Source organism: Uloborus diversus, chromosome 3, assembly GCF_026930045.1.
Source record: "Uloborus diversus isolate 005 chromosome 3, Udiv.v.3.1, whole genome shotgun sequence".
In the NCBI taxonomy this organism is placed as follows: Eukaryota; Metazoa; Arthropoda; class Arachnida; order Araneae; family Uloboridae; genus Uloborus; species Uloborus diversus.
The window spans coordinates 134,501,077-134,526,198 of record NC_072733.1 but is presented as its reverse complement, the minus strand read 5'-3'; the positions used below and the strand labels follow the sequence as shown (position 1 = coordinate 134,526,198).

Sequence of the window (25,122 nt, the reverse complement as noted above, 5' to 3'; positions counted from 1 at the left end):
AAAGTGAAATAGTTAATTTCATTTACTTTTTCAATCCTCTATCAAATCAGTTACGTATTAATTTATTAATTACTTCATTTAGGCTCCTTCATTTGATAATTCCCTTATATATTTCATCTCATTTTCATTTCATTTTATTTCAATCAGGGTAATATTTTTTACAAAAATGATTTCACAGTTAAAATAAATCAATAAAAAATTACAAAAATAATTAAATTTCTCCCTGTGTATTTGAATTTCCCTGATTGAGTAGGTGAGAGCAAAGGCTATAACAGTACCTGACTAGATCCCGCCACTCAGAAAAGAACTTATATTTATTCCTTCACTTATTTTCTTATTAATTCATTATTTTATTCATTCATTTTATTTTATCATATATTAACTATTTTATTTTTTTGTTTATTTGTAGAAAGTATTTCATTAGAAAAATGTTTTATTCTTCAGTTTGCCCCATGAAAAAAATTAAGTGAAAATTTTCCGCCTTTTTTAAGGTACAAATTTACTCCCAAAAATAAAAACTTTCCACGCAAGTTTTTATTATAAAATATATTGTTCTTTATTTATGTACCGTAATTTTCAGAACCAACTTCCAATTAGTTCATTTTGAACAAAGTTATTTTAACTATTTCACTTTGCCCCATATTCTCCTACTTCTAAATATAATTGTTTAGTAAATTTAGTTTCAGATATTTGTTTCGTCCTTTTTTTTCCCTTCTTTTAGGAAATTGACAAAAAAAAAAAAAAAAAAAAAAAAAAAAAAAAAAACTACTCATAATTCGATTTTCCTTTATTATATTCTTAAATCAGCAGATGAAAAGAATAAATATTCCAATAGTATTGGCATTGAATAGGTACCTTTTCATTAATATTGAAAAATGTATATTCTTACTTCAAAATAGTAGCACCAGTAATTCATCTAAGGCTCTTAGTTGCAGAAGAAGTTAAATTTATGACTAAAAAAAACCCATAAAGTTAAACTAAAAAAAAAAGCTTTTGCAGTTACTTAAACCTAATTTTTAACACGAATTGATCTATTGCCATATTTGTGAATTTTCTTGTATGATTTTGGTCTTGCAAGATTGCGCGTAATGATTTCCCATTGTCGTCGCTTTCGTTCGTTTTGTGATTTATGGACAATGAAGTACATGATTCATTGCCGTTGTTCCTTTAAAAAATATTTTCAGAATTTGCGCCTCTGAAATACTGAGTTTCATTTTCCATCTTTCTTTCTTTTATTTTTTACAACTTCCTATATATTGAATTTTATTTGTGCTTCCTTTTTCATTTCTGTAAATTTGATGAAAAATAATTTAGTATGAAATGCTTATATACTGTAATTATGAATGATTACACTAGTCTGCAAAATAAAAAAAAAATCTGTTAAATGGAAAAAAAAAACCTGATCTTAGTCTAAAATGATGAGCTGAATTCAAATATGCAAACGGTTTTTCTCCATCACCCACAGATTTTGTGTAACACGAGACAGAAGTTTGAAAGAAATGTGCATATTCACACGCATGACTAATACTAAAACAATGATCAAAAACTTAGCTATTGTTCTTTTCTTTCTATATTTGGCATCAGAAACATCCCTTTTAAGCGTCTAGCATTAATCAGCAAACATTTATTCACTTGAACAATGGGGGCCCCTCCAAAGATACTTTTTTAGCTATACTTTAATAATACTTAGAAATTCTGGTTTTAAGTATTCAAATTCAGCACCAGTGTTACAAAAGCTCAACAAAGTTCTTAAAAAGGCCTAACTTAATATGAAAGGTCAGTAGAATAACAGGTCCAGCCTCTTTTTTTTTTTTTTTTTTTTTTTTAATTCTACTTGCCATTGCTATCCCATTTGCATAGGAGAAAACAGCGTTGTATTAATAAAATTTAGCAGTTAATAATATTTGTTTAATTTAATTTTAGGCCAGAAATAATTGTCCCATAATATGTGTTGTACTAAATTTTAGTTAAAAATGACTTACAAATCTTCCATGTGTTTTCTTCATTTCGACTGAATATGCTAGTGATACCGAAGGCAACGTGTTTCAATCATGCTTTTAAACTAGTTTTGAAAGAAGTAATACCAAGTCTCATCTGTTTGATATTAAAATACAAACATATCCATTACATAGACAATACTATTGCAGTATACTAAAGCGTTTTTATTAGAGTAAAATCTATGAATTCTTTATGTTTGGTTTCAAATATAAAATTACAGAAAATTATTCTATTCATGTAGCGTATATCACGAAAATGGGATGCCATTAAGACTGACTACCATGTTACCACTGGAGTACCAGCACACCTATCTATCAAAACACTACTTGTCTTTATGACAAGATTTTAATTGTTAGTTATGAATTTTTATCATTACGTTATATAGGAAAACATGGGAAAAATAAATCATTTAAAACCTATGATTACACATAACCTATGATTATACAAAAACTGTGAGTGAAGGGAAAATTCTGATTAAATATTTGAAATCAGCGTCAAAAATTACATTAGAAAAACCATAAATGTTTCATTTTGCAAAATCTTTTTTTTGCCAGTCTATTAGTTTTATCATAACGTGGTATAGGAAAACATGGGGAAAATAAATAACTTAAAACCTATAATTACACAAAAACTGTGGGTGTTGGAAAAATTCTTAGTGTGTATTTAAATTCAGCGTCAAAAATTACCCTATAGAAACACTGTAAATGTTTCATGTAACAAAACCTTTGTTTACCAGTGTTGTTATTTGAATAACGACTTTTTTATACCAACTATATTTAAATTAATTCATTTAGGATATGTTTCTCATTTGCATTTTTGTTGCTTTAAAATAAATGGACTTTTTAATATTAGAATTTTTTTGTTTTTATTATATTTTGTGTTTGTCTCTTACTGTACAGAAAATTAATGTTTTGATTGCTATTTCATGCATTATGTTATAACTTTTACAATATTTAGGTTTATATTTGCTCTTTTGTATGATAGTTAGTATGGATGAACAAGTAATACAAAGACTGAAATTCATGCAAATAAAACAACCTATGGGAAAATGGAATAATTCTCCGTTGAACATATAAATTAGCTGCAGCTGTTGACTCTGTTAACACTTTATTTGCCACTAATATTTTGAAAACTTTTTTTTTATTTCATAATCCATTTTATAAATGTTATAAATTTTTTAAATGATATTTTTAGAGGACTAATAACGAAATCAATTTCTATCAAGCACTATCGTACTCAGCATTTTAAAAACTAGCAGTTATATGCATGAAAATCAGTTAATCATTTAATCAGTTCATCATCATCAGTTAATCAGTTAATCATCAGTTAATCATCATTGCGTAAATGAGATATAAATGAAAGAGACATAAATAAATTGCCGGGTACATACCACACAAAGTCAGATGCGTTCACAAAGCTGTAACAAAAAAAAATTCAAAGCGATTTGATTTTGTAGATTGTCTTTCCTTTACATTTTATAACAATAAAGATGCAAACACTCTTTCAATTTCTTCGTCAAAACTTTATTTTGGATACTTCTAGTTTGATAAACACTCAATATTTTTGAATTGTTCAAACCTTGAATGTATTCGTACGTTCATGCACTGAAGAAAATATATATACATAAGTATTTTTGTTATGAAACGCATCAAAAAGGTATTTAGTTGCTGAACTCTTCGACGGAATTTACGTTTCGTAAACAACTAGAGATGCTTGATTTATGTGAAGCGAATAAGTTATTTGTTCAGGAAGTATGAATGAGAATTTAAAAAAAAATGACGTATATTTTATCAACTTTTCACATTTATACAATACTTGAAATATTTAGTAGAATTATGCATTTTTTTTCTTCCAAAAGTAATTTTCTTTAAAACAATCTCATTTAAAGAAAGCGAAAATCACGAGAGAGATATAAGGGCTAGGAGATATATGTAGTCAAATGAGGCAGTGAGAGGCAAAGGGATGTAAGTAGACGTTTTCAAATTTTGAATGAAACGCGTTTAAAGTTGCAATCCTAAGTAGACTTTCATTAAAATGCTTTTCTAAATCTTGCTGTATAGCAGCACCTACCAGAATTACTATTACTATCTCTTGCCACAAGACAGAGGAGAGGTTCTCTACCCCCTCTACTCCGTTGTACTGGTTATCTCCACATTTTTAATTTTGGCACTTATATCCCTTAGCTTCCCTCTGCCTCAATTCATAAATGAAATGAATTAAGCATTTCATTTATGCATAAATAATTAATGCGTTGCTCGTATTATGACTTGCATTGATTTGCATTCATTTAGTTAATTGTTAACACTTTTTGCTTGTTATAACGAGTTTAGTGTCATTTACTTAGGACATTCAACCTGATGGAGTGAAGTGCACTGTAAAGTAAATGTGTCCCAATAATTATAATCGCCAGAATCTCCAATACCATTTAGAAGGCTTGAATTTCCGAATCGTTTAGTTTTTTCAATAACCATCAACCGATCCCAAGGCCAAACAATGTCTATGCGGTTTAGACTTGGAAAATTAAATGTTTCTCTCATGAGCATCTAGGTGTCGCCTGATCCGTGTATGATAACCGTATATTCTATTCGGGTAAGCAAAAGACAGGTTAACCAAGAATATTGTACCCAAATTAGTACTAAGTTAATTTCCAATCAAAAATAGAAACAATAGTTCGAAATCAATGGTATCTACTTCATTCATAGAATATTTAGTATATTTTGTAAAGAAGTCATTGCTTAAAAACTATAGATAAGCTTGGATGAATAAAATGCACATAAAAAAAGCGAATGCTAATTAGTGCTTAATTTCAACATTCCGATACTTTATCTATCACTTTCAAGTTATTTTACACATTTGGCCGAAAGAAGAACTTACCAAATTTACTATGCATAAGTATAGTAAGTAATGCATAGCAAATTTGTTAAGAAAATATATATAGACTAGACTATACTATACTATACAAAATTTAGTAAGTACTTAATAAAATTTTGAGTACTTAGTTATGCCAAACAAGACCATTATCAATCCCATAAGATTTAAAATCGGCTAAACTGTTATAAGTTTATTAAAAATATTAACTCGATTTTATCAAAGCAATTAGTGAAATATTAATTTAAACTTTTATAACTACTGAGCCACAGCAACGTGTGGCTGGGTCAGCTAGTAACATTGCAATTTATTTGCATACACTAATGCTACAGTTTACTGAACTGTTCAAATTTGAGCGAATTATCTTTCTAATTTAAAAATAAAAGAAGTTTCCTCGTAAAGAGAGTGTTTAAATAATAAAAAAAAATGTAGTCTTTAAGCTTAACTTTGCTTTTATTTACTTATTTAATGCTGAAACTTTTACTGGAATGTATGAAAAAAAGAGAAGAACAAGAAAAACTAGGTTAATAATTAAGCAAATTGTTACACACACGCACACAGACACACACACACACACACACACACACACACACACATATATATATATATATATATATATATATATATATATATATATATATATATATATATATATATATATATATATATATATATATATACAGTGGCGTAGCTACAGTGTTTGCCGCCCGGGGCGGATCCTCAATTTGCCGCCCTTTCGTTGTGAAATAGCTAATACAGAAAACTGTCAAACGTGTTTAAATTAAAACTAGAAATTTAATTGAAGAAAAAATAAGACCTTATTACTCTCTCAATACTTTCAAAAGGAAAAAAAGGCGGGGGGGATAAGGGCCCACACTTGGAGAAAATTGCTAAATTTAAGTCAAAAACCGAAATTTTAAAGTTATTAGAAAGAGCGCGTTGGGTTTGCTCCCGATTTTTTTCAAAATTAATCTCATTTTGTGTTTCTTTGTTGACGTTAGGGGATGGCTGGGCAACGAAAGGAAATTTTACGACATTTTAAAATGCAGCTTTGGCTACGTAGAAGAAGTCAAGGAAATTGGGAATGGTCAGATACTCAATGTGAAAATTTTAAGCTCTGAAATATGAAATTTTAGGCTATCTTCGGCAACGCAATTGCATGCGTATACTTACGCTGTTGTAGGCGTTATGGTAGAGAGAAGCGCTGAGGCTTCTTACTGAAATGTTTTTTAAATTGAAATCAATTTTAAGGGTATCTTTGGTGGTTTGATTGAAAGGGGAAGGTTCGGGTTCTTTCTTTGGAAATTTTTCGGCACCGAAGTCTCAAAACAGAATTCTAGGCTGTCTTTGGTGACGTTGAGAAGTTCCCTAATGGCTTAAAAAATGTTGCGAAGCCAAGCAGTTCTCTCCTGAAAAATGTCCGTAATTGACGTCCGACTTTGGGCTTTGTTTTATAATGTTAGGAGGAAGAGGGGACAGAGAGAAGTTTCCCTCTAAAAATCATTCTTAAAGCTGAATACTATTTTAGACTATCTGTCAGAAGGAAGGGTTATGGAGCTCTTCTACTCACGCAAATTTCTAAGAAAAGTTTTTTGGGATATCTTTGGGACGTAAGGAAAAGGGGTAAAGTGTTCTTTCCTTTCGAAATTTTTCAAAATTGAAGTTTTAAAAACAGTTTTAATCTTTTGAGACGTTAGGTGAGAGGGGAGGGCGACTAAGATATCTGTCTTGGAAAAATTCCAAAATTGAAGTCCTAAAAAACGTATTATAGGCTATATTTGATCACTTTAGGAAATCAAGGACAGTCAGGGTTCAAATGCTGTTTTCACAAATTGATATTGAAGTATCCAAGCTTTAAAAACGTAATTTTAAGCTAGATGTTGAGACTTTAGAAGAGAGGGTGGGAGTTTTCTCCTGGAAAGTTTTCAGAATTAAATGCCTAAATATATACTTTTTGACTGTGTTTGCTATGTTAGAGAAAACGGTAGGGTTAGGCACTCTGCCTATAGAAATTTTTGAACATTGAGGTCTAAAAACGTATTTCTAAACTACCTTTGGTGATATCAAGAAAAGGGATAAGATATTAAAGCGCTCCCCTACCTAAAAACATTTTCGCACTGTTCGACTACAGATTGGGGGTGGGACATGTTCCCAACCGGAATTATTTGAAACTGAATACTTTAAAACGCATTTTAGACTATGTTTGGATAAGTTGAGGGTCCAACCCAAATGTTGAAAAATGAAATTCGCTTACCTTCATAAGGAACAGATTAACATGTGATCTAAAATTGTCGGATAGATTATCTACTCTCAAAAGCGAGGAAACGGAAATCCTTTAAACTTCGTTTAAAGAATAGAACTCTTGTAAAGAGTGGGAAATCAAAGCAAACCCTGAAACATATGAAGTGTGATGAGCAATAAATTGTTTCGTGTAACATTTTACACTTCCCCCTCTTTTTCTTACTCTTGTCACCATTTTCCTGAAGTTAAAAAAAAGGAAATTTTTGTTTCACGAGCAGGCTTTCAAGAAACTCTAAACTAAAATCCTGTATTAGCTTTTTCTTAAAACAAAAATTGGAAAAGTTCTTTGTTTTCGTCTTCCGGAAGTTTACGTCTACAGTCTAAATAACAGATTTTTAAAAAAATACTATGCACTTTTCATAATGCACTGAAAAAGAGAAAATAACTTTTCTGGATCAGAATGGAATATTTAAGTATTACTTTAGTTTTCAATTATTCCAATAAAATAACACCTCAAACAAAGAAAAAAGCGGCTCAAGTTTGGTATAGAATTTCTTATTATTATCGAGCTTCCAATCATAAATTTGAGTGTTGAAACACGCATTAATTTTCTGGGAAAGTTTGGTTTGAAATGACTTGGTGTCACTTTCTTGGAATAATTGAAAATTACAGGAATACTTAAACTGTCCATTATGCCCCCGAAAAGTTATTTTGTCCTTTTGAGTGCTTTAAGAACAGATTTTCTTGCATGCAGTAATAGATTAAAACCATAATTTCCTTATTTGGAAAATACATTTAAATTTTCCACATAAAAAGGGCCAATTTGCCGCCCCTAGAAAAGTGCCGCCCGGGGCGGACCGCCCCCTCCGCCCCCCCTTAGCTACGCCACTGTATATATATATATATATATATATATATATATATATATATATATATATATATATATAAAACGTACCGTACATACAAATATCAATGACATGATATCTGTATATGAATTGATAGAACATGAAATGCGTATCTATTTCAGATGGCCTTGTCATTAAAGAACGGTACTGAAAACATGTAAATCTTACAATTTATTGAATTTTAAAATTAAAGATTGTATTTTTGCTATCTCCGTATTTATTCTTTTATGGTTTTAAGAAAAAAATAAATTTGAGCAATAAATCATGTCTTTTACTAGTTTTCAAGACTATTTTTACTAATTGCTTGGACAAAGCATGAAGCTTTTTTGAAGTCTTTTTGTTAATCGCTTGGCTAACATTCCTTCGCATTAACGCTAGTTATTAGTTTATAAAAGTTTTTTTAATTTATGTATACAACTATCATAGGTTAAAGTTGCCACATTTCGTCCTCCCTAATATTTGTAGCCTTTTATAAACATAAGTCATAATCAATTAATCTAAAAAAATATATATAACATCAGCAACTATGCCTGCACATGATATTTAAGCTTAAATACAAAAAAATGCAATTTGGTTTTCCTTTAAATAAAAGTCTTCAAAGAATGCACTTTTACCAGATTAAAAAATTGTCCTCTCTAAGTCATCCCTTCAATACGCATACTTAAAGGGGTTATAATAGGTTAAAAACCTGGTAAATAGTAATAATAATGGATTGAAAATTGTGTTAATAAAAAACATCACAAATTTAGTGTTTTTTTTTTTTTCAAAATACTTAATTAACAATTGTAAGATTAGTTTTTCAAGCCAAAATGGCATCCTGCTCTACCTGAACTGACCTTAACGCAGAAAAAGGCTCAGATTATTCAGTTTACAGCTTACTCTAAACAAAAATATCAAAACTAAATACACACATTTTAATGAATCTAAAAGAGACTTTTTCAGATAGTAATATGTTAAATCAAGTTTTCAAAAATCAGAAAAGTTGTTCCCAAACGACAACACATACGACTAGGACTAATGAAACTTCCACAAATAACTAGTGTTATTGACTGCAATCAGAAAAAAATATTGCCACTGACGACACCTAGTGCCAGACCATCGAAACTTAGGTCATTATTTAGTTATCAATATATTTTTATACCTTACAAATTCTATCCCTAACATAAGATATTAACAGATTAAAAGGCAACGCTAAGAAATGATTTCAGGGCTATTGGAGAAAAGTGAACTGTACTGCACCTTGATCAAGTACTAAAACAAGTTGATGCGAAAGAAAAATATGTTTTTTTTTCTTCTTTTCAACCATAGGTTTTCTGTTCCTTTCTTTCTTTTTTTTTTTTAAGAGGAAACACATTGAAAATGTGGCAAAAAAAAGTTAAGTTTAACTAAGCGAAAAAAACTGCCTTTAATTGTGTGATGTTGAATATCTAATTTTTATTGCGTAACTTCCTAGTGATGAAAGCAATGAAAATGTCTTGACTTATTATATAAATACGTTTTCATCAAGTTAGTTATTTTTTTTTAATTCAACTCACACAATTTCTATGTGGGAAATGTCTTCATAATTGTTTTAACTGTGTGTAAGGATATTCATTTGCTTCCTACGTAATCGTTATAGACAGATTTTAATGTATAGATTATATACGTACACGAACATATATGTATTATATATATATATATATATATATATATATATATATATATATATATATATATATATATATATATATATATATATATATATATATATATATATATATATATATCTGTGTGCGCGTGTGTGGTTCTGTTCAAACCGTACATTATTTTTAATCCCGGGTTATAAGTAAAGTTAAAGATAGAGATAAGCATTTACTTGTACATAAAATTCGAACAACTTTAACTAGTTAAGACAACAATTAGATATGGATATTTCTTACATGAAAAATTTAGAGACTAAATATGTCAGAATAGTTCCTAACTCATTTCTGACATCACCTGAATTGTCCCTTCATTCACCAATCCAGATATTTTTATTCATTGATTTATTAAAGAATTTAACATTGTTTAAAGCAATTTTTGTTTGTGCTTTTAAATCAAGACAGATATACTAATCCAGAAAAAGAACTCCATATTTTAACCATTAATTTTTATACCTTCAGAAGATTTAGTAATACCAAATTTAAACGACATTACGCCAACGAATTAATGACTAACATTACAATCTCGATCTATTCCGGCGGACTGCTCTCCGGCTTACTCCATATGCATAAAAATATGGGATATGACTGGAAAGTTAATTTTGATCCACCAACCCCATTGATTGCTTTATTAGTTGTCCCAGGAAGTTGATGACATTATCAAGAAGTGTCGATCGATACTCTTCGGTGCATTGGGAAGAGGATGCAACATCATTTTATTCGCTTTCTGATTACTTGTAACACGTTTCATGGTTAGTTTAGCGTCCCCATGTTTACTGGAGCATGGATTACATATTCCAGAGAGAAATAAAAACATTTTCTCCACTTGTCAACTTATCTATACATATTTATACATCGTTAGGAGGCGTTCGCAATTTAAAAGGATTTTCTGAGACTTTCGTTAATTGATGACAGAGTGTAACGATTTTATTTATTTATCATTATTATCATTCTACTTATTTTTTGCTTTCTTAACAATGTCTTTTATAATAATATTAATATGTCATGTTTTAAAATGTGTTATTCATAATTTGTAACACTAGCTTGCGAATTTAAACTTTTGTTTTGTTGTCTAAAGTATTAAAAGTATTTTAATATATTGTTCTGATTTCAAATTTTCAGTCCGTTTACTTCTATCACTTTGGGGTTTCTTGCATGGCAAAATCATTTTAAAGTATTGTTTAATTGCAAGAAATTCATCACACGCGATTTTTTTAAAGAAAAAACCATATTTGATAAACAGAACTCGCTGAATTTAGTTATATTATAACTCTCTGGACATACGGACTTACGTCGCGAGGAAATTAAAATGTATTTAAGGGAAGTAAAATCGTTTTAAAAGAAAAGCATATTTTCAGTAATTTGTTTCGACGGCACAGTAAATAAGAAACTATTTTTTTACTACATCATAATAAAGTATAATAAAGTAGTAGTTGAAGAACAACCTGAAATTTTCATTAGCTTTATGAAGAAACGAGCCATTGAAAGTGACTCTCCGCCGACATCTGACAGCAGAAAAAAAGGAAAAAAGAGTAACTTCAGTGTCCCTCATGACTGCTTACTGGTTCACCTTTAGCCGAAAAATCAAAATGATTTAATTACTTAATATGTTTCTGCTATTAAAAACGTCGATTGTTGTTGTTTTTTTCGTTTTAATCTTATTTTAAAACAGCAAACTTTTCTTCGATGAGAAACCAGTATTTTGACTCCCAACTGCTGAGAAAAAATGAAACATCGAAAGACCAGAGCAAAGGTTATCCAAAGGTCTGTCAGTTTGCAGGTCGTTTTAAGGGCCACCATGTGCAGTCTTTAACATAAAAGTTTAAAAAATATTTTGGATTAAAAATAAAAGGACAGCAATAATATTGCCAATTATAAGACTCCTTACTTTAATTACTTTTTTATCTCAGAGACGTAAAATTAATTATTGACTATCGTCCCCATTAGTCATCGTTTTTAAAGAAATTATTTAAACACCATAATGAAACTCATGACCAACGGCACGTAGTGCCACTGTACCATCCTCAAGAGACCTAATACGAAAGTCTTGAAACTAGATTAAATTTTACTGAAATTCACAACAGAAAATTCTACGCCACCCTCTTCTTTTCTTAAAGCCATTTTATTTTTTTATAGTAAAGAATAGCTTCTGGCTCTAATAGCAACTTTTCCATAAATGTAAATTATTTAAGCAATTAAAATGCCAGAAGAGAATTTAATACATGACATAATATTAAGAAATGAACTAATCAGATAATGATCAAGGGGGGAAAACCGATAAATGTGTTTGAATGTTAAAAAAAGAAACAAAAACAATATTAGAGATCAAAACAAAAAAGCCAATTGATTTGTTCATACTGCTTTTTATTCCCCCCTCCCCACAATAGACTAAACCATTGACTTAATCATAGGAAAACTAAAGCATCGATGTAAGTAATAGTCATGTTATACTTTTAAATCTTAAAATGCTTATTTTCATAGCCTTTTTATTCATAATGCAAAATCAAGGGTCATTTTTATTGATAGCATAGCCTCAGATATTTGGCGATTATTTCGCTAGAAATTTTTTAAATATATTTCGTTATAAAAACAATGCCTGAAATATTTAAAAATGTCATTTGCAATACTTTACGAAAATAATTTTCTTTGGTCAAATTCATTTATCCCAAGAATGCTGCAGGAAAATAAAAAACATTTTTATTGTTCCACGCATGCGAGTGCAATTTGTTGGATAAAATTTAAACTACAGTTTAAATTTATGTACGCATATCCTTGCTGTTTCTAATCACAACAATTACTATGTCAACTTGAACATTTTGACGTTACGTTAAAAAGAGGAGAAATCTCTGAAGTTTGTTTTTCTTATGCAGGCTTATGTTGAATAGCTAAGAGACAAATTAGTCTCATAAAGGAAGAATTAACATATTTATGAGGCAGATGTTACTTTTAGGTTATCGCCAAAGATATGAGGGCAATAATAGTGGTATGTGAAGGAGTTTATTTATTTAAAAATGCCCTCCGTTTATTCTGCCATCAGTAGAAGTTTTAAAGAATGCAAATTTTTTAATCTATGTAGCATATCTGCATAAAAAAGCTAAAAAGTAGAATATTTTACTTCACGCATATTTAAACAGCGTCTTAAACACCATATATACAAAACGCTGTAAACAATTAAAGCTTATCGTTACATTAGAAAATAATTTGAAATTATTTTTTTTATATGGTTTATTGAAATTAAGAGCTTTGAGGTGCTAAGATGATAGGTACTTCAATTAAGTTACATAACTTAATTAGATAACTGAAGACTCATTCGAGACAAAATAAAACGAAAACTTCGCTAGCTCAAATTTTAGTCTTAATTAAAACTGGACATAAGTTATTTCAAGTAGTAAATAATTTTAAGGGAAAAAAATAGTGATTCAATGTGTAATGATTGGTAATAGATCCACTCAAGCTAACAAAAGTTTAATTTTATTTATTTTTACTTTAGAGACAAATGTTATGTAAAAATAGATGTTTAAAATATTTCAACTATACGGACGCCAGTTGGATATTTTTGAACAAAATACAAACTGTTTAAAAACTAACACTTTGTAGTGGTATGTGCAGTTCATAATACACATGCAGACTCCATGCGTTTCTTGTTTATTTTTATTAAAGCTAGATCTGATAACAATTAATCTTCAACTACATTGATCTCTAGCTCCGATACATCTGCAAAACACCTCCCAGGTATACAAAAAATGTTAATTGAGCAGAAAAGTAAGAAAAAAACGCGATAAATATTTTGATATATGATCACAAGTACTGAAAGATTTTGACGAGCATACTCCTGCATTGAAACTGGTATTTAATCATATTCAGTAGTTAAATTCGAAACTCCTTCGGCACCTGAAATGGAGTTAATTGAGTTAAGCGAAAATGCTTTTTCTCTTTAAAAATGATCCCATAGAATTCTCAGAAAATAGTATTGAATGTACGTTCCTACGACAGCATGCACCATTTATTTTCCTGTGTTGGAATCACTTAATGCTGCGAGTCAATATTTTCTTTTATGACAAAAAATATCACCAGTTTCACGGAAGCCAAGCCAATTAAGGTTTCGCGTTGCGAAGTTCGATCAAAATATTCAGTTACGCATTTTCAAACAAGATATAAAAGATAATATGACACTACATTTTTCACGTGATTTAAAAATTACTATACCTTATATTGTAAGATGTTAGATTTTAAAATTTAACATTTTTACTTCTTAAATGAATTTCTCTATAGTGCAGTTATTAATGCATAAAATAAAATATTTTAAGATATGTGTTTATTATTTTTATTTATACCGGTATTTAAACATGTAGTTGTATATTAATAAATCATTAAGTATACATGTTGTAACAAATTATTATTTTTGTGTTAATTCTTTTTTTTTTCTTTTTGTAACTTCTTATGTTAAATAATAAGTAAAGACGTAATGTATTTTTCTATAAGTTATATATTAGGCAATAAATTCTTAAAACTAAACAAAAACTAATAATTGCAGAAACATTGCGTTTTCAGTTTTATCAATTAATGCAGCCTCCTTTATTATTGCCAAATTTAAATGTGGCCGCCAGTGGTATTAATATTCCTCACTTCCGATACATACCATTCTAATCATTGCACTGATCGAGTATCCAGATTCGAAATTGTATTGATTTATTATCCTAGTTTGAATGCTGGACAGACGGGAGAAATATAAGAACTGTTAGGGAATGACAGCTGTCATTCCGTGCTCTGTCATGTCAATTTTGAAACGACCTCGTTAAAATAATACAGTTACAGTATAATGTGTATTATAGATTATATACTACATAAATCTGCCCAATGTAGAATAATAAAGAAATTAAAAATATTTTGAACTTAATTGAGCATTGAAAACTTTTTTGTTAATAATATGTTGCCTACTTTCCCAGCAAAAGTCAGATAAAAAAGAAAAAAGAAGAAAAATTTATTTGAATTTTACATCTTGAATTCAAATTATGTTTTTCGCAATCACGAGTGTGTGTATGTAGGCGTGTGTGTCTGTGTGTAGGGGTATGTGTATGTGTGTGTAGGCATTTGTGTTTGTGTGCAGGCATGAATGTGTGGGTAGTTGTGTGTATGTGTGTTAATGTTTTTGTGTATGTGTAGGTGTCTGTATGTATGCATATGTGTTTGTGTGTGTATGTGTGTGCGTGTGTAGTTGTGTATGTATGCGCGTGTGTGTAGGACATGGATGCAACCTCGAGACGGCTTTCGCTATAGGAGCAGCATCGTGAGGAGCCGGTCGACGGTGATGGTGCGGAGGGTGGCGGTGGGAAAATAAAATGATAGGACGCCAAAAACAGTCAAATGAAAGCAATAAGCAATCGTGATTGCTCAAAAAAACATGAAAGAAAGCTTAATGCATCTTGAAAATATCGCAAAAAAAGTCGAAAATAAATTAAATAAATAAATAAATATCGAAAAATTAAAAATTGGAAAGTAAGGTATTGAGATGGGGGAAAATTTCTGTCTTTCGGTCGGTCTGTCGATCTGTCTGTGCCCCTAATAAATTTTAAGTCCGATTCGAACAATTTTTTTTGCTAAAAAGATCTCAGCAGGGACACCTCTTTCCCATAGTTCATTTTTTTAACTGAAAAATATTTCGTTCAATTTTGAATAGTTCAAAAAAAACATAACATTAGCGCCTACGGGAAAATTCAAGGCAAATATAAATTCTGAACTTACGTGGCGAATTTACTTCAAACAAACTTTGTAGGGAAAAGCTTCTGAAGAGAAATATGTATAGAAAATATATTTTTGATTTGAACAATTTTACGCTCAATTTTTGAATAGTTCAAATCCCGTAACATTAGCGCCTACTGAGAAACTAAAAAATCAATACAGATCCCGAACTTGAAGGTGGATTTACTCCAAAGAAATTTTGTTGGAAATAGCTCTTGATGACCAACTCCTAACTCCGACTCCTATAATTTTAGGGCAGTTGACTCCGACTCCTGTACACAAAAACCAGTCAGACTCCGACTCTCTGACTCCGGTTCTGATTCCGTAGCTTTGGCAAAAATTTAGACACGATAGGAAAATGACCGACTGCGAATCTTGGAATTTATAAGTCTTCGATTCCGACTTCTTTATCCCAAAATAAGTCCGACTCCAACTCCGCAAACATTGGCAGAGTTGCCGACTTTGAGGGAAAGAGACTGATTTCGACTCTGAGTCTTTGAATTAAAAATCTTCACTTTTATACTCCAAAAGGAAAAAGACTCCGACTCCGCAGTCATGGTTTTCTGTGAAATAATTATTGTTGATTTGATACGTTTTTATCTTAACTCTAAAGCATTAATTTATGTATTTAGTTTTAGGCGGATAAATTCGGAGTATGTCTCTACATAAAGATAAGAGCAGACGATTTTTTTATTATGAAAATTATTTCTTTAAGTTGGCATTTTATTGTTTTTTATTTATTTTTGAAAGTACATTTTTTTTAAAATTATTTTTATCAACAGGAGAAAAACAAGCGATTTTTTTTTCTGATGCAATGTATTTATTTTAATGAGATTATTATTCTTAATTCTTTTCTTTTTGATTCCTTTTAAAAACGATTAAAGATTTTTTATGTCTAAGATGCTTTGTTTATTGGTGCTACTACTTTAATTGTACGTTTATTTATTTTTTTACGCATCTATTTCTTCAGAAATGCGAGGTATATTTTTATTTCTAGAAATCAGCTAAAAATAGAATGCTAAAAAGTTACGTTTAAAATAATTTGCGATTTTAGCTAATTTTGAGAATATTGATCAGATACTATAAAGTCGATATTGGTATAAGGGAAAGCAGGCTCGTTTAGTTCTGGAAGGAACCTCTTGTTATTTTTAGCAATTAGTTTTTAATAATGCTTTTAATGATAAAGCCATTTAAAAAATATTTTGCATTTAAGTTTGATACTTTTAAAACGAAACTTAAATATTAATATTCCAACATCCTTTCCCCAATACAATGTGCAAGATTTTAATGATAAATCCATTTAAAAAATATTTTGCCTTTAAGTTTGATACTTTTAAAATGAAACTTAACTATTAATATACCAATAGCATTTCCCCAATACAATGTGCAAGAAATTTATCGTAGCAAATCACTTCAACCTAAACTCAATGAAACTACATTTATTTAATTATTTATGCTTCTGTTTTTCTTTCGTTATATTTTCTTTTTACATAGTTAATTTCGTTACTTTTTCTCAATTAGTTTCTTTTTATGAAATACATTCAACATTTTTTGATATACCTATCACGTATGTTTTTAGAATACTCAGTTGAGATAAATTGAAGAAATCATTATCAATGTGTGTACGTGTTTTTTTTTCCTTTTATTTTTATATTCTCTTTTTATCCTTATATTATTATTGGCTTTGTACTAGTAAAAAGTAACAATATTACATTGACTTAAAATGTACTTTTTCTGAAATCTAAATTATATTCAACAAACTTCTACTTGATTTCAAAACATTTATTTTGAGTTATTTGCTATTTAGCAACCATTGTGCCATTTCTTTCATTGGACAATAGTTTTAAGAGAAGAAAACTCATGAACTAAATGCACATGCATATTTTTCGAATGTGACAAGACCAGTGGCGTAGCTAGGGAGGGGCGGAAGGGGCGGTCCGCCCCGGGCGGCACTTTTTGGGGGGCGGCAATTTCACACTTTTGATGCGAAAAAATTTAACGCTTTTTCCCCAATAAGGAAATTATGCCTTTGATCTATAACTGGAGGAAAAAAAAAAGAAAAGAAAAAAAGGTCTTCGAATTGTAAGGTTTTGGTACAACTATGATGATTAAATTACTCTTATACAAAACATGTGTTTTTCTTGTGGTCATCTCAGCACTATTATTTGTTTTTTCTCTTCCCTCGTCTGAAGCTACAGAGTGCGGGAGGTGGTAGTGTAAAGTCAAGGGACCATGATTTTTTCCTTTTACTGTTAAAATTCACTATTGCGAAAGAAACAATACACTTCATAACGTTTCGTTATATGATGAAGCTATCACTTTATTTTAAGAAAGTTCCTTGGAGAAACCACCTTATTAAAAATAAAAATAAAAACCACTTTTTTTAAAGGAAAGTAACAATAAGAGTAAAAGGTGACAAGTCTCAAATGGTGGGCGATTTCTTGCTTATTTTGAAGATAGCATTATCTGTTTCAACAATTGCTTTTATTTGTCACTGATTACAAAACTTTCACTAAGACAGAATGAATTTTATGTTCATTTTAAAGAAACATTTATTCGCAACTCGAATAATAATTGCTTGTGTTACTGTTTTATATCAGCAAAATCCTTTAAACAAATGAGTTAAATGAGTTTCAGTGAGAAACTCATTTAGTCATTCATTTTAAGGAAAGGTTTTTAATCAGTAAAATTTTCTCTAGGCAAAGGCTTTCACATTTACATCAAAAGTAATGATTTTTGACTTCTCATGAATCACAGTATGGTGAATCGAATGTAAAGGGTCTCTTTATCTTATCGTCTTCAATCAGTGAAAAATAGAATCATCCAAAATTGGCAATATAGCAGTACCGGATCTAGGGAAGGAAGAGGGGGTGAATCTTGCTCGTACCCTAGGTGGGAAGTTATAACTCCCCCTGAGAAACCAAATTGATCCGCTGAATTAGCGTTTCTAAAACTTAAAATCAGGAAAATTTCCCCGACCTATAAGATCTTTCCTATACTGTCACAATGCTTAAAATGTATTTTCAGGACTTGAATTTTGAAAAACTTCCAGAGGAGAGCCACTAACCATCCCATTCTCCTTTAACTTGGCCAAACATAGCCTAAAACAGCGTTTTTTGGGGCTCTTTTTTCAATCCTCCCCCTTTTTTGCTGTCTAACGTTGCCAAAGAAAGCTTTAAAATGTGTTTTAAGGCCAGAGAGTTTTGACCCACCAAAAACAGCTTAAAATTGTTTTCTTAAACCCTCAAAAAATGTCAAATTTTTCGGGAAGAGCAACCGAACCTTCCTATCTCTTAACGTCGCCAAGCAGCCCAAAAGTGCAGTTTTACGCCATGAGTCTCGAAACATTTCTAAAGGATAATGCATACTCCATTCCTCCCCATCTTATCTTTTAACCTATTATTGAGTTTTTAAAACTTCAATACCAACAAATTCCTGAGGGCGGTCAAGCTTTGACGCTTCTTGTAACGTGATTAAAGATAGTCTAAAATGTGTATTTAGGACATCAACTTCGAACTTTAAAATTTCCAGCTCATCTAATGTCTCCAAAAATAGCTTAAAGTAGGGTTTTTCAAAGTTAAATTTCAGAAAAATTCTAAGTAGGGACACCAAATGTGCACGAAATCACCTAACGTCATTACAGTTCGCTCCAAACTTCGTTTTTTAAAAATTTCTGAGGGAAGATCACAAAGCTTTTTTTTTCTCAGTGATGAAGAGTTGAAAATGAGCAAGTTTCGAAAAAGATTTTGGGTGGGAAACCCCCCTCCGAACTCTCTCTCTCATAACGTTGTTCGCCAAACAACAGCTAAAATCGCGTTTTTAGGACGTCATTTTCAAAAGGTTTTAAGGGGAGAGGGAAAACCATTTGACTTCCCAACATTTGGGAACTTATGCCGTCAAAGATAGCCTTTGCGTTTTTGAAGCTTCGGCATCGGAAAATTCCAGAGAGCTCCCGAACGTTCCCTATTCTCTTTAACGCCATCAAAGATAGACTAAAATTGATTTCACGTTCGAAAATATTTCGGGAGGAAAGTCCAATCTTTGTTGGAGTCTGGGGAGGCCCTTACACCACTAGATAGAGCCTACAGTTACGTGTTTTTCAGTTTAGTTGAAAAGCTTTCCGTACAGCGCCCCCGAACCTTCCCTATGTCTTCAAGTATTTATAAACAGCTTAAAATTGCTTTTTTTAACACCTCAATTTCGGAAAATTTGCTTGAGAAGTCCCGACCCCCTAACGTCACCAAAGAAAGCATAAAACTGATTTTAATTTTGGAAAAAAAAAAATCTGGATTGAGCTCCAAGCCCCTTTTCTACTTAAAGCTTCCCTAGCTTACTTAAAATTGCTTAAATTTCCGAATTTTGGCTTAACTTTTGGAATATTTCGTTGGGGATTTGAATTCTTTTTTTTTCTTTTGCAGGAAAATTACGAAAGAAAAAAGATAAGTTTATTTTCTTCTTTTTTAAAATCTTATTAAATACTTGTGACTTTTTAATGTATTAACTATTTTCCATCAAAAGGGCGGCAAACTGAGGAACTGCCCCGGGCGGCAGAAAGTGTAGCTACGCCACTGGACAAGACTTCCTATTATTTCAGAAATTTATTTACTTGTGTAACTTGTATATGCTTCGATTACACAGAAAATCAAATAATTTATTTATACCTTCCAACATTGAAAAATTGTGCACATATTTTTTATGGGGCATATTTTCTTTGAAAATTAATGCTATTTTATTTTCCCAATTTTTAGTGACATTATTTATTTTCTTATTGGTTTCTCAGCCATATGTGTTTTTTTTTTTTTTTTTTTTTTTTGGTTAAAAAAATTTGATTCCCCTTTTTTTTTAACACTCGTTATAAGTTAGAATTGCAATCTAGAACATTTTTATTGATATTGATTTATTCAACCTAAAATATATACAAACAAACCGCAGAATTTTTGCTAAATTAAGATATACTTTTGACCACCCTAAAGACAATAAGCAAAAAAACGGAGTATACGGTTGGTCTTCGTAAAATTCTAAATAAAGGGAAAATAAAAAGATTTAAAACACACACATACTATTCTGCAAGGAAATGTGGTTTCTGAGACATGTGGTCAGTTTGTTTATGAGTACTACTGAATGAGGATAGTGGTGCAAAAGGGATAACGATACACTCTCAGAAACGCATACTCTAAGGTAAGTCATATTTGACGAAATGACTTCATAAAAAAAGCTAAGAGTGCACTTTCCGTCAGATTTACGAAAATTTCGTGAAATTAGTCATGATTTTCTGACCCCGCAAGGAACGAATCGTCGCAAATGACAAAATTTGCCTTACGATTGACGAATTCTTGAAAGTGGACGATTCCTTTCTGAGAGTGTGCAAGGATACTTACTAACTCTTAGATCCTTATTTCATTATTACATACTTGCATACAAATATCACTATAAAAACATAATATATCTTGACTGCATGGTTTTCTTGTATTATTTTTAAAGGATTTTTTAACTTATAGATTTTTTTTTTCAGAAAAACCAGTAATTTATAGAACAACAATGTCGGAATCAACACCACCCGACGAATTGTCAAAAGATAATGAAACCACTCATCAAGGAACAACTTCCGAACGGATAGAAAACACTATTTCGAGTGTCGTATCCTCCCTTGCTAAGAACGAAAGTCCATCCTCCGGAGAAAAAGACAAGAAAAAAAGTTTCTGGACCGCTGGAGCATGCGATGATGGATATAGTTCCTACACAAGTACTCCAAAGTCACTAGGTAACATCCGTTAATTTCCTTGTTGATGTCAAGCTTTTTATAGATGATGACATTGATGACTTACAATTGACAGATTTGAAGGAAAGGCTTTTCATAATTAGCTATTACACTCCTCGTTGCAAATTCCACAAAAGTGACAGATTGCGCTTTTCATCAGGGAAAAAAAGGAAGTGGATGCACACAATATTAATATTTTGCGGCACAAGAAAATTAGGGTTGACCGGGGCACATTTATGCGGATTTTTTTCAATGAATTTTCTAATTTTATGTTTTAACTTAGAAAATTTTAGGCATTGCGGTTTTATGAAGCAGTTAATAGAGTCAAAATTAGTATATTCAATTGTTGCTTAGTTTGTGTTTTTAACCTTTTAAAAAATTATTTTTGAGTCCAAGTCGGTTGCGTAAATTTGCCCTGACACGGGACACGTTTACGCATATTACGCATATTTATTTTGACACCTAACGTTGTTCTTTTAGTGTGTTGAACATAATGTTTTGCCATCGTTAAAATAAAGCAAATGTATTACAGACTGAATAGTGTATAAATTAAAAGCTGAACGGGCATGAAGACAGCACTACATGATTGTAAGCTATAAGATACGAATTTGTTACTCAACTAAAAATTAAATGGTGATTTTCAAAACTAAATAGCCTGAAAATAGTAAAAAGTTTTGAGACAGTTCGGAGCGGAAAAGTGTCAGGGCACGTTTAGAACTAAGACACAGTAGGAACATGCGTTAAATGTGACGAAAACTTCAACGCGTAAACTTGCCCCGTCGCCAAGTTTGGATTTATTTTTACCGTGCAAAAAAATTAATAACATTTCAGATCATACAAATACAATTCTCAAAAAAGGATAAATTCAGCTAATTTTTATATATTTGTTCTTTCTTAAGTATTATTTATTCAAAATAAGCTTCAAAACATTCAACTCAAAATTTTCTCGACTTGGTAGAAAACAGATTATCCTTATCGCATGCTCGACCGAAGTTCGACTGATGCTCCAAAATTTGTAAGGATATTTGCTGGAGAGCAGCATCAATATGTATGACTGTTGGCTCTCTAGATATAATTCGTTTTGAAAAAAAGGCACTGCGTAAACGTGCCCCGGTTTACCCTATAATTTCTTTAGTTTTCTTTCGTTTTGCAAGCACTTGTTTTCATAAACAAGTTACTTATCAAAAAAATAAAAAGAAGATATCAAATGTACATTTAAATGAAAGGACCCCTAGTACTGCATACTAGGGGTGCACAGGGAGTCTGGATCGTTCCTATCACCCCCATTTTTCCGATTGATTATAATCTTATTTATTTTACGTCATTTAACAACGTGCACTTGTAAGGGTTAGCCCATATGACAACTAAGTCAGAAATTATATCATTACTTGTACTTCATGATAATACATGACTTATGCAATGCGCATATTCATGCAATGTAGCTTAAATCCATTTTGATTTTTATCTGTAAAAAATACTTTTTAATTCTATGTTGTAAAATAAGGGGATAAAAATCGTAAAAGATAAAAAGTCGCATTATTGTTTTTATGAAAAACGTACGTAATAATGAAAAGCAATATATCGTAGGAGTGAAAGAAAATTCTCGTTCTACGTGAAATGATGCCTTTTTTTATAATTATGAAAAAGTAAATACATAATTTCGCATGCTTTCTTGTAGATTATTTAAGTATTTGTTTTTAATAATTTATTCTATGAACTAATACTAGTTGATCAATTTAAAAATTTATTTTTTAATGTTTTTTGTTCCCGACAATAAATAAAAATAATGTGTTTGAGGGTACTTTTAAATAATTTCACTCAATTATATGGGATGTATTTTTACTTCCTTTTGCATATTAAAGGAAATATTGTATTTGCGAAAAAAAAATTCAATCAAATCTCGACCAAAATTTATATATTGCTCGCCCCGAATGAATGTTTGTTTTTTCGGCCCGACTACACGTGCATATGTACCTGAGACCGTATGGACGCCCAAAATATCGATTTTGACGATCCTCGAGTTACCATGAGTTTCCTCTTGATGTCTGTATGTGCGTATCTCGCATAACTCAAAAACAGAATGCCGTAGAAAGTTTAAATTTGGTATATGTAGATTCTTAGTGGGGCCAAGTTGTGCACCTCCCCCTTTTGGTTGCCTACGGGTGTTCCAAAAGGGATATTTTACACCTTTTGGGGAAAATCAAGTATTAATTTCAGTGCAAACTCAGGTATTATGTTATAATACTCAATTGATGAGAATATCGTCAAGCTTTGGTCGCCAAGTTTTCTCGCCGGCTTTTGGATGTTCGTCAAGAGAAAATGTCCATCAAGTTAGAAACAAAACTTGGCGAAAAAAAATATTTTTCGAATCTGGTTTCAATTTGGCACTATTGGCAGAGTTATCCAATAAATCACGTTAAAACTGACGAGATTAGGAAAATTAATCTCTGTAAAACTAAGTTTTGCATCGACAAACTAGGGTTGAAAATATTTAAAATGTTTCCTTGCTTATTTAAAGGCATTATTCGGGTAAAGTAGCCATATTTCGACTTTTCCCTTTTCTCTATTGGGTCGTCTTTTCCCTTTCTATAATTGAAAACAAAATATTAACTGTAATACAAAACGGTAATTAACGTATTACAGTAAATTCCCGATTATGCGCGGGCGGCTTATCCACAGCCTTTCTCACTTTCAATGGTCACCTTCGATGGTTAACTGAGTGTTGATAAATGAGCATATTTTAACTTAACGAATGCAAAATCTATTTTTAGACATTGCTATTTCTCTCTTCTTCCTCCCTTCCAGTGACATCAAACTTTTTAATGTCACCGAAACCTGACTAGTTGAAACTTAGATTTTTAAACCTACGCTACTTACTACTTAAACCTACACTACTTACTGATTTTTAGATCTACACTACTTGCGTGAGTGTAACGAGTGACCGGGTCAGTCTTGAAAGAATCTCCCTCCTCATGCCTGTTGCAGTTAAGCTGTTTGCACGATTTGCCTGCGTATGTGTGTGATCCGTTTGCAATAATGAACGATCCTTTCTTAACTTTTACATGCATTATTTACACAACTTGTTATCGTTTTAGCAATTATTGTTCCTCTTATTATCATTATTTTTTATTTTGTTTGTTTATAGTGGCACCCGCACGGCATTTCGCGTAGTAGAAAATCAAAAGGTCATTTGGTTCGCCTGTTTATTTAAAAATAATGGATGATGAATTTCTCGGCAATTTGCTATGTTAATTTGCTCGCCCATGGTCGCAAATGGTAGTTTGCTCGTCCACGTTATGGTAATTTGCTAGTCCACGTTATGGTTATTTTGGTCGTCCACGTTATGCTAATTTGCTCGGCAAAATGTTCTTAAAATTGGAGTAAAAAAAGAACAAAATCGAATTTTCAAAAAATCGCTTCGAGGTGCTCACCCCTGTACTCCGAACTAGTTTTGTGCCAAGTTTCATGAAAATCAGCCGGAGATCAGACAGAGATCCAGACACACATACTTTCAGCTTTATTATTAGTAAAGATTTATTTAATTTTTGTAACTTTCAAAAGTACTTTGGATATCATCAACACTACATCAATATGCTGCTCTCTCTGCGGGCATACAATATACTGCAAGACAATTCTAATGAAAAGAATGAAGAAAAACAAGCTTCAAACGTTTGAGTCACAGTTTAACAAATTTTAGTAAACATAATCTCCTAGTTTCAGGGAAGTCCTCTTTTACGTTAGCTTACTAAAAAAATCTACCTTTCATGCATCATACAAATGTCAATGTATGCATGTATTACAACTAATATAGGTTTACGTATTTGCATTAAAGGAAGAAAATGTAAAAATCACTTTCTTGATGAAAGTGGTAAATATAATATAACAAAATATTCTACATAAAAATCTGCAAATAAAAAAAATTAACGGAATGAAA

General features: G+C 31.0%; 1 protein-coding gene across 1 annotated transcript in view; it reads left to right on the top strand.

The window, feature by feature from the left end:
* The first annotated feature begins 20,968 nt into the window (after window positions 1-20,968).
* LOC129218952 (sodium-dependent dopamine transporter-like) overlaps window positions 20,969-25,122 on the top strand; it is a 144,292-nt gene continuing 140,138 nt past the window's right edge. Inside the window, exon 1 of the mRNA XM_054853272.1 lies at window positions 20,969-21,191. Within this exon, the coding sequence (XP_054709247.1) occupies window positions 20,969-21,191 (223 nt within the window). The remainder of the gene's footprint in view (window positions 21,192-25,122) is intronic.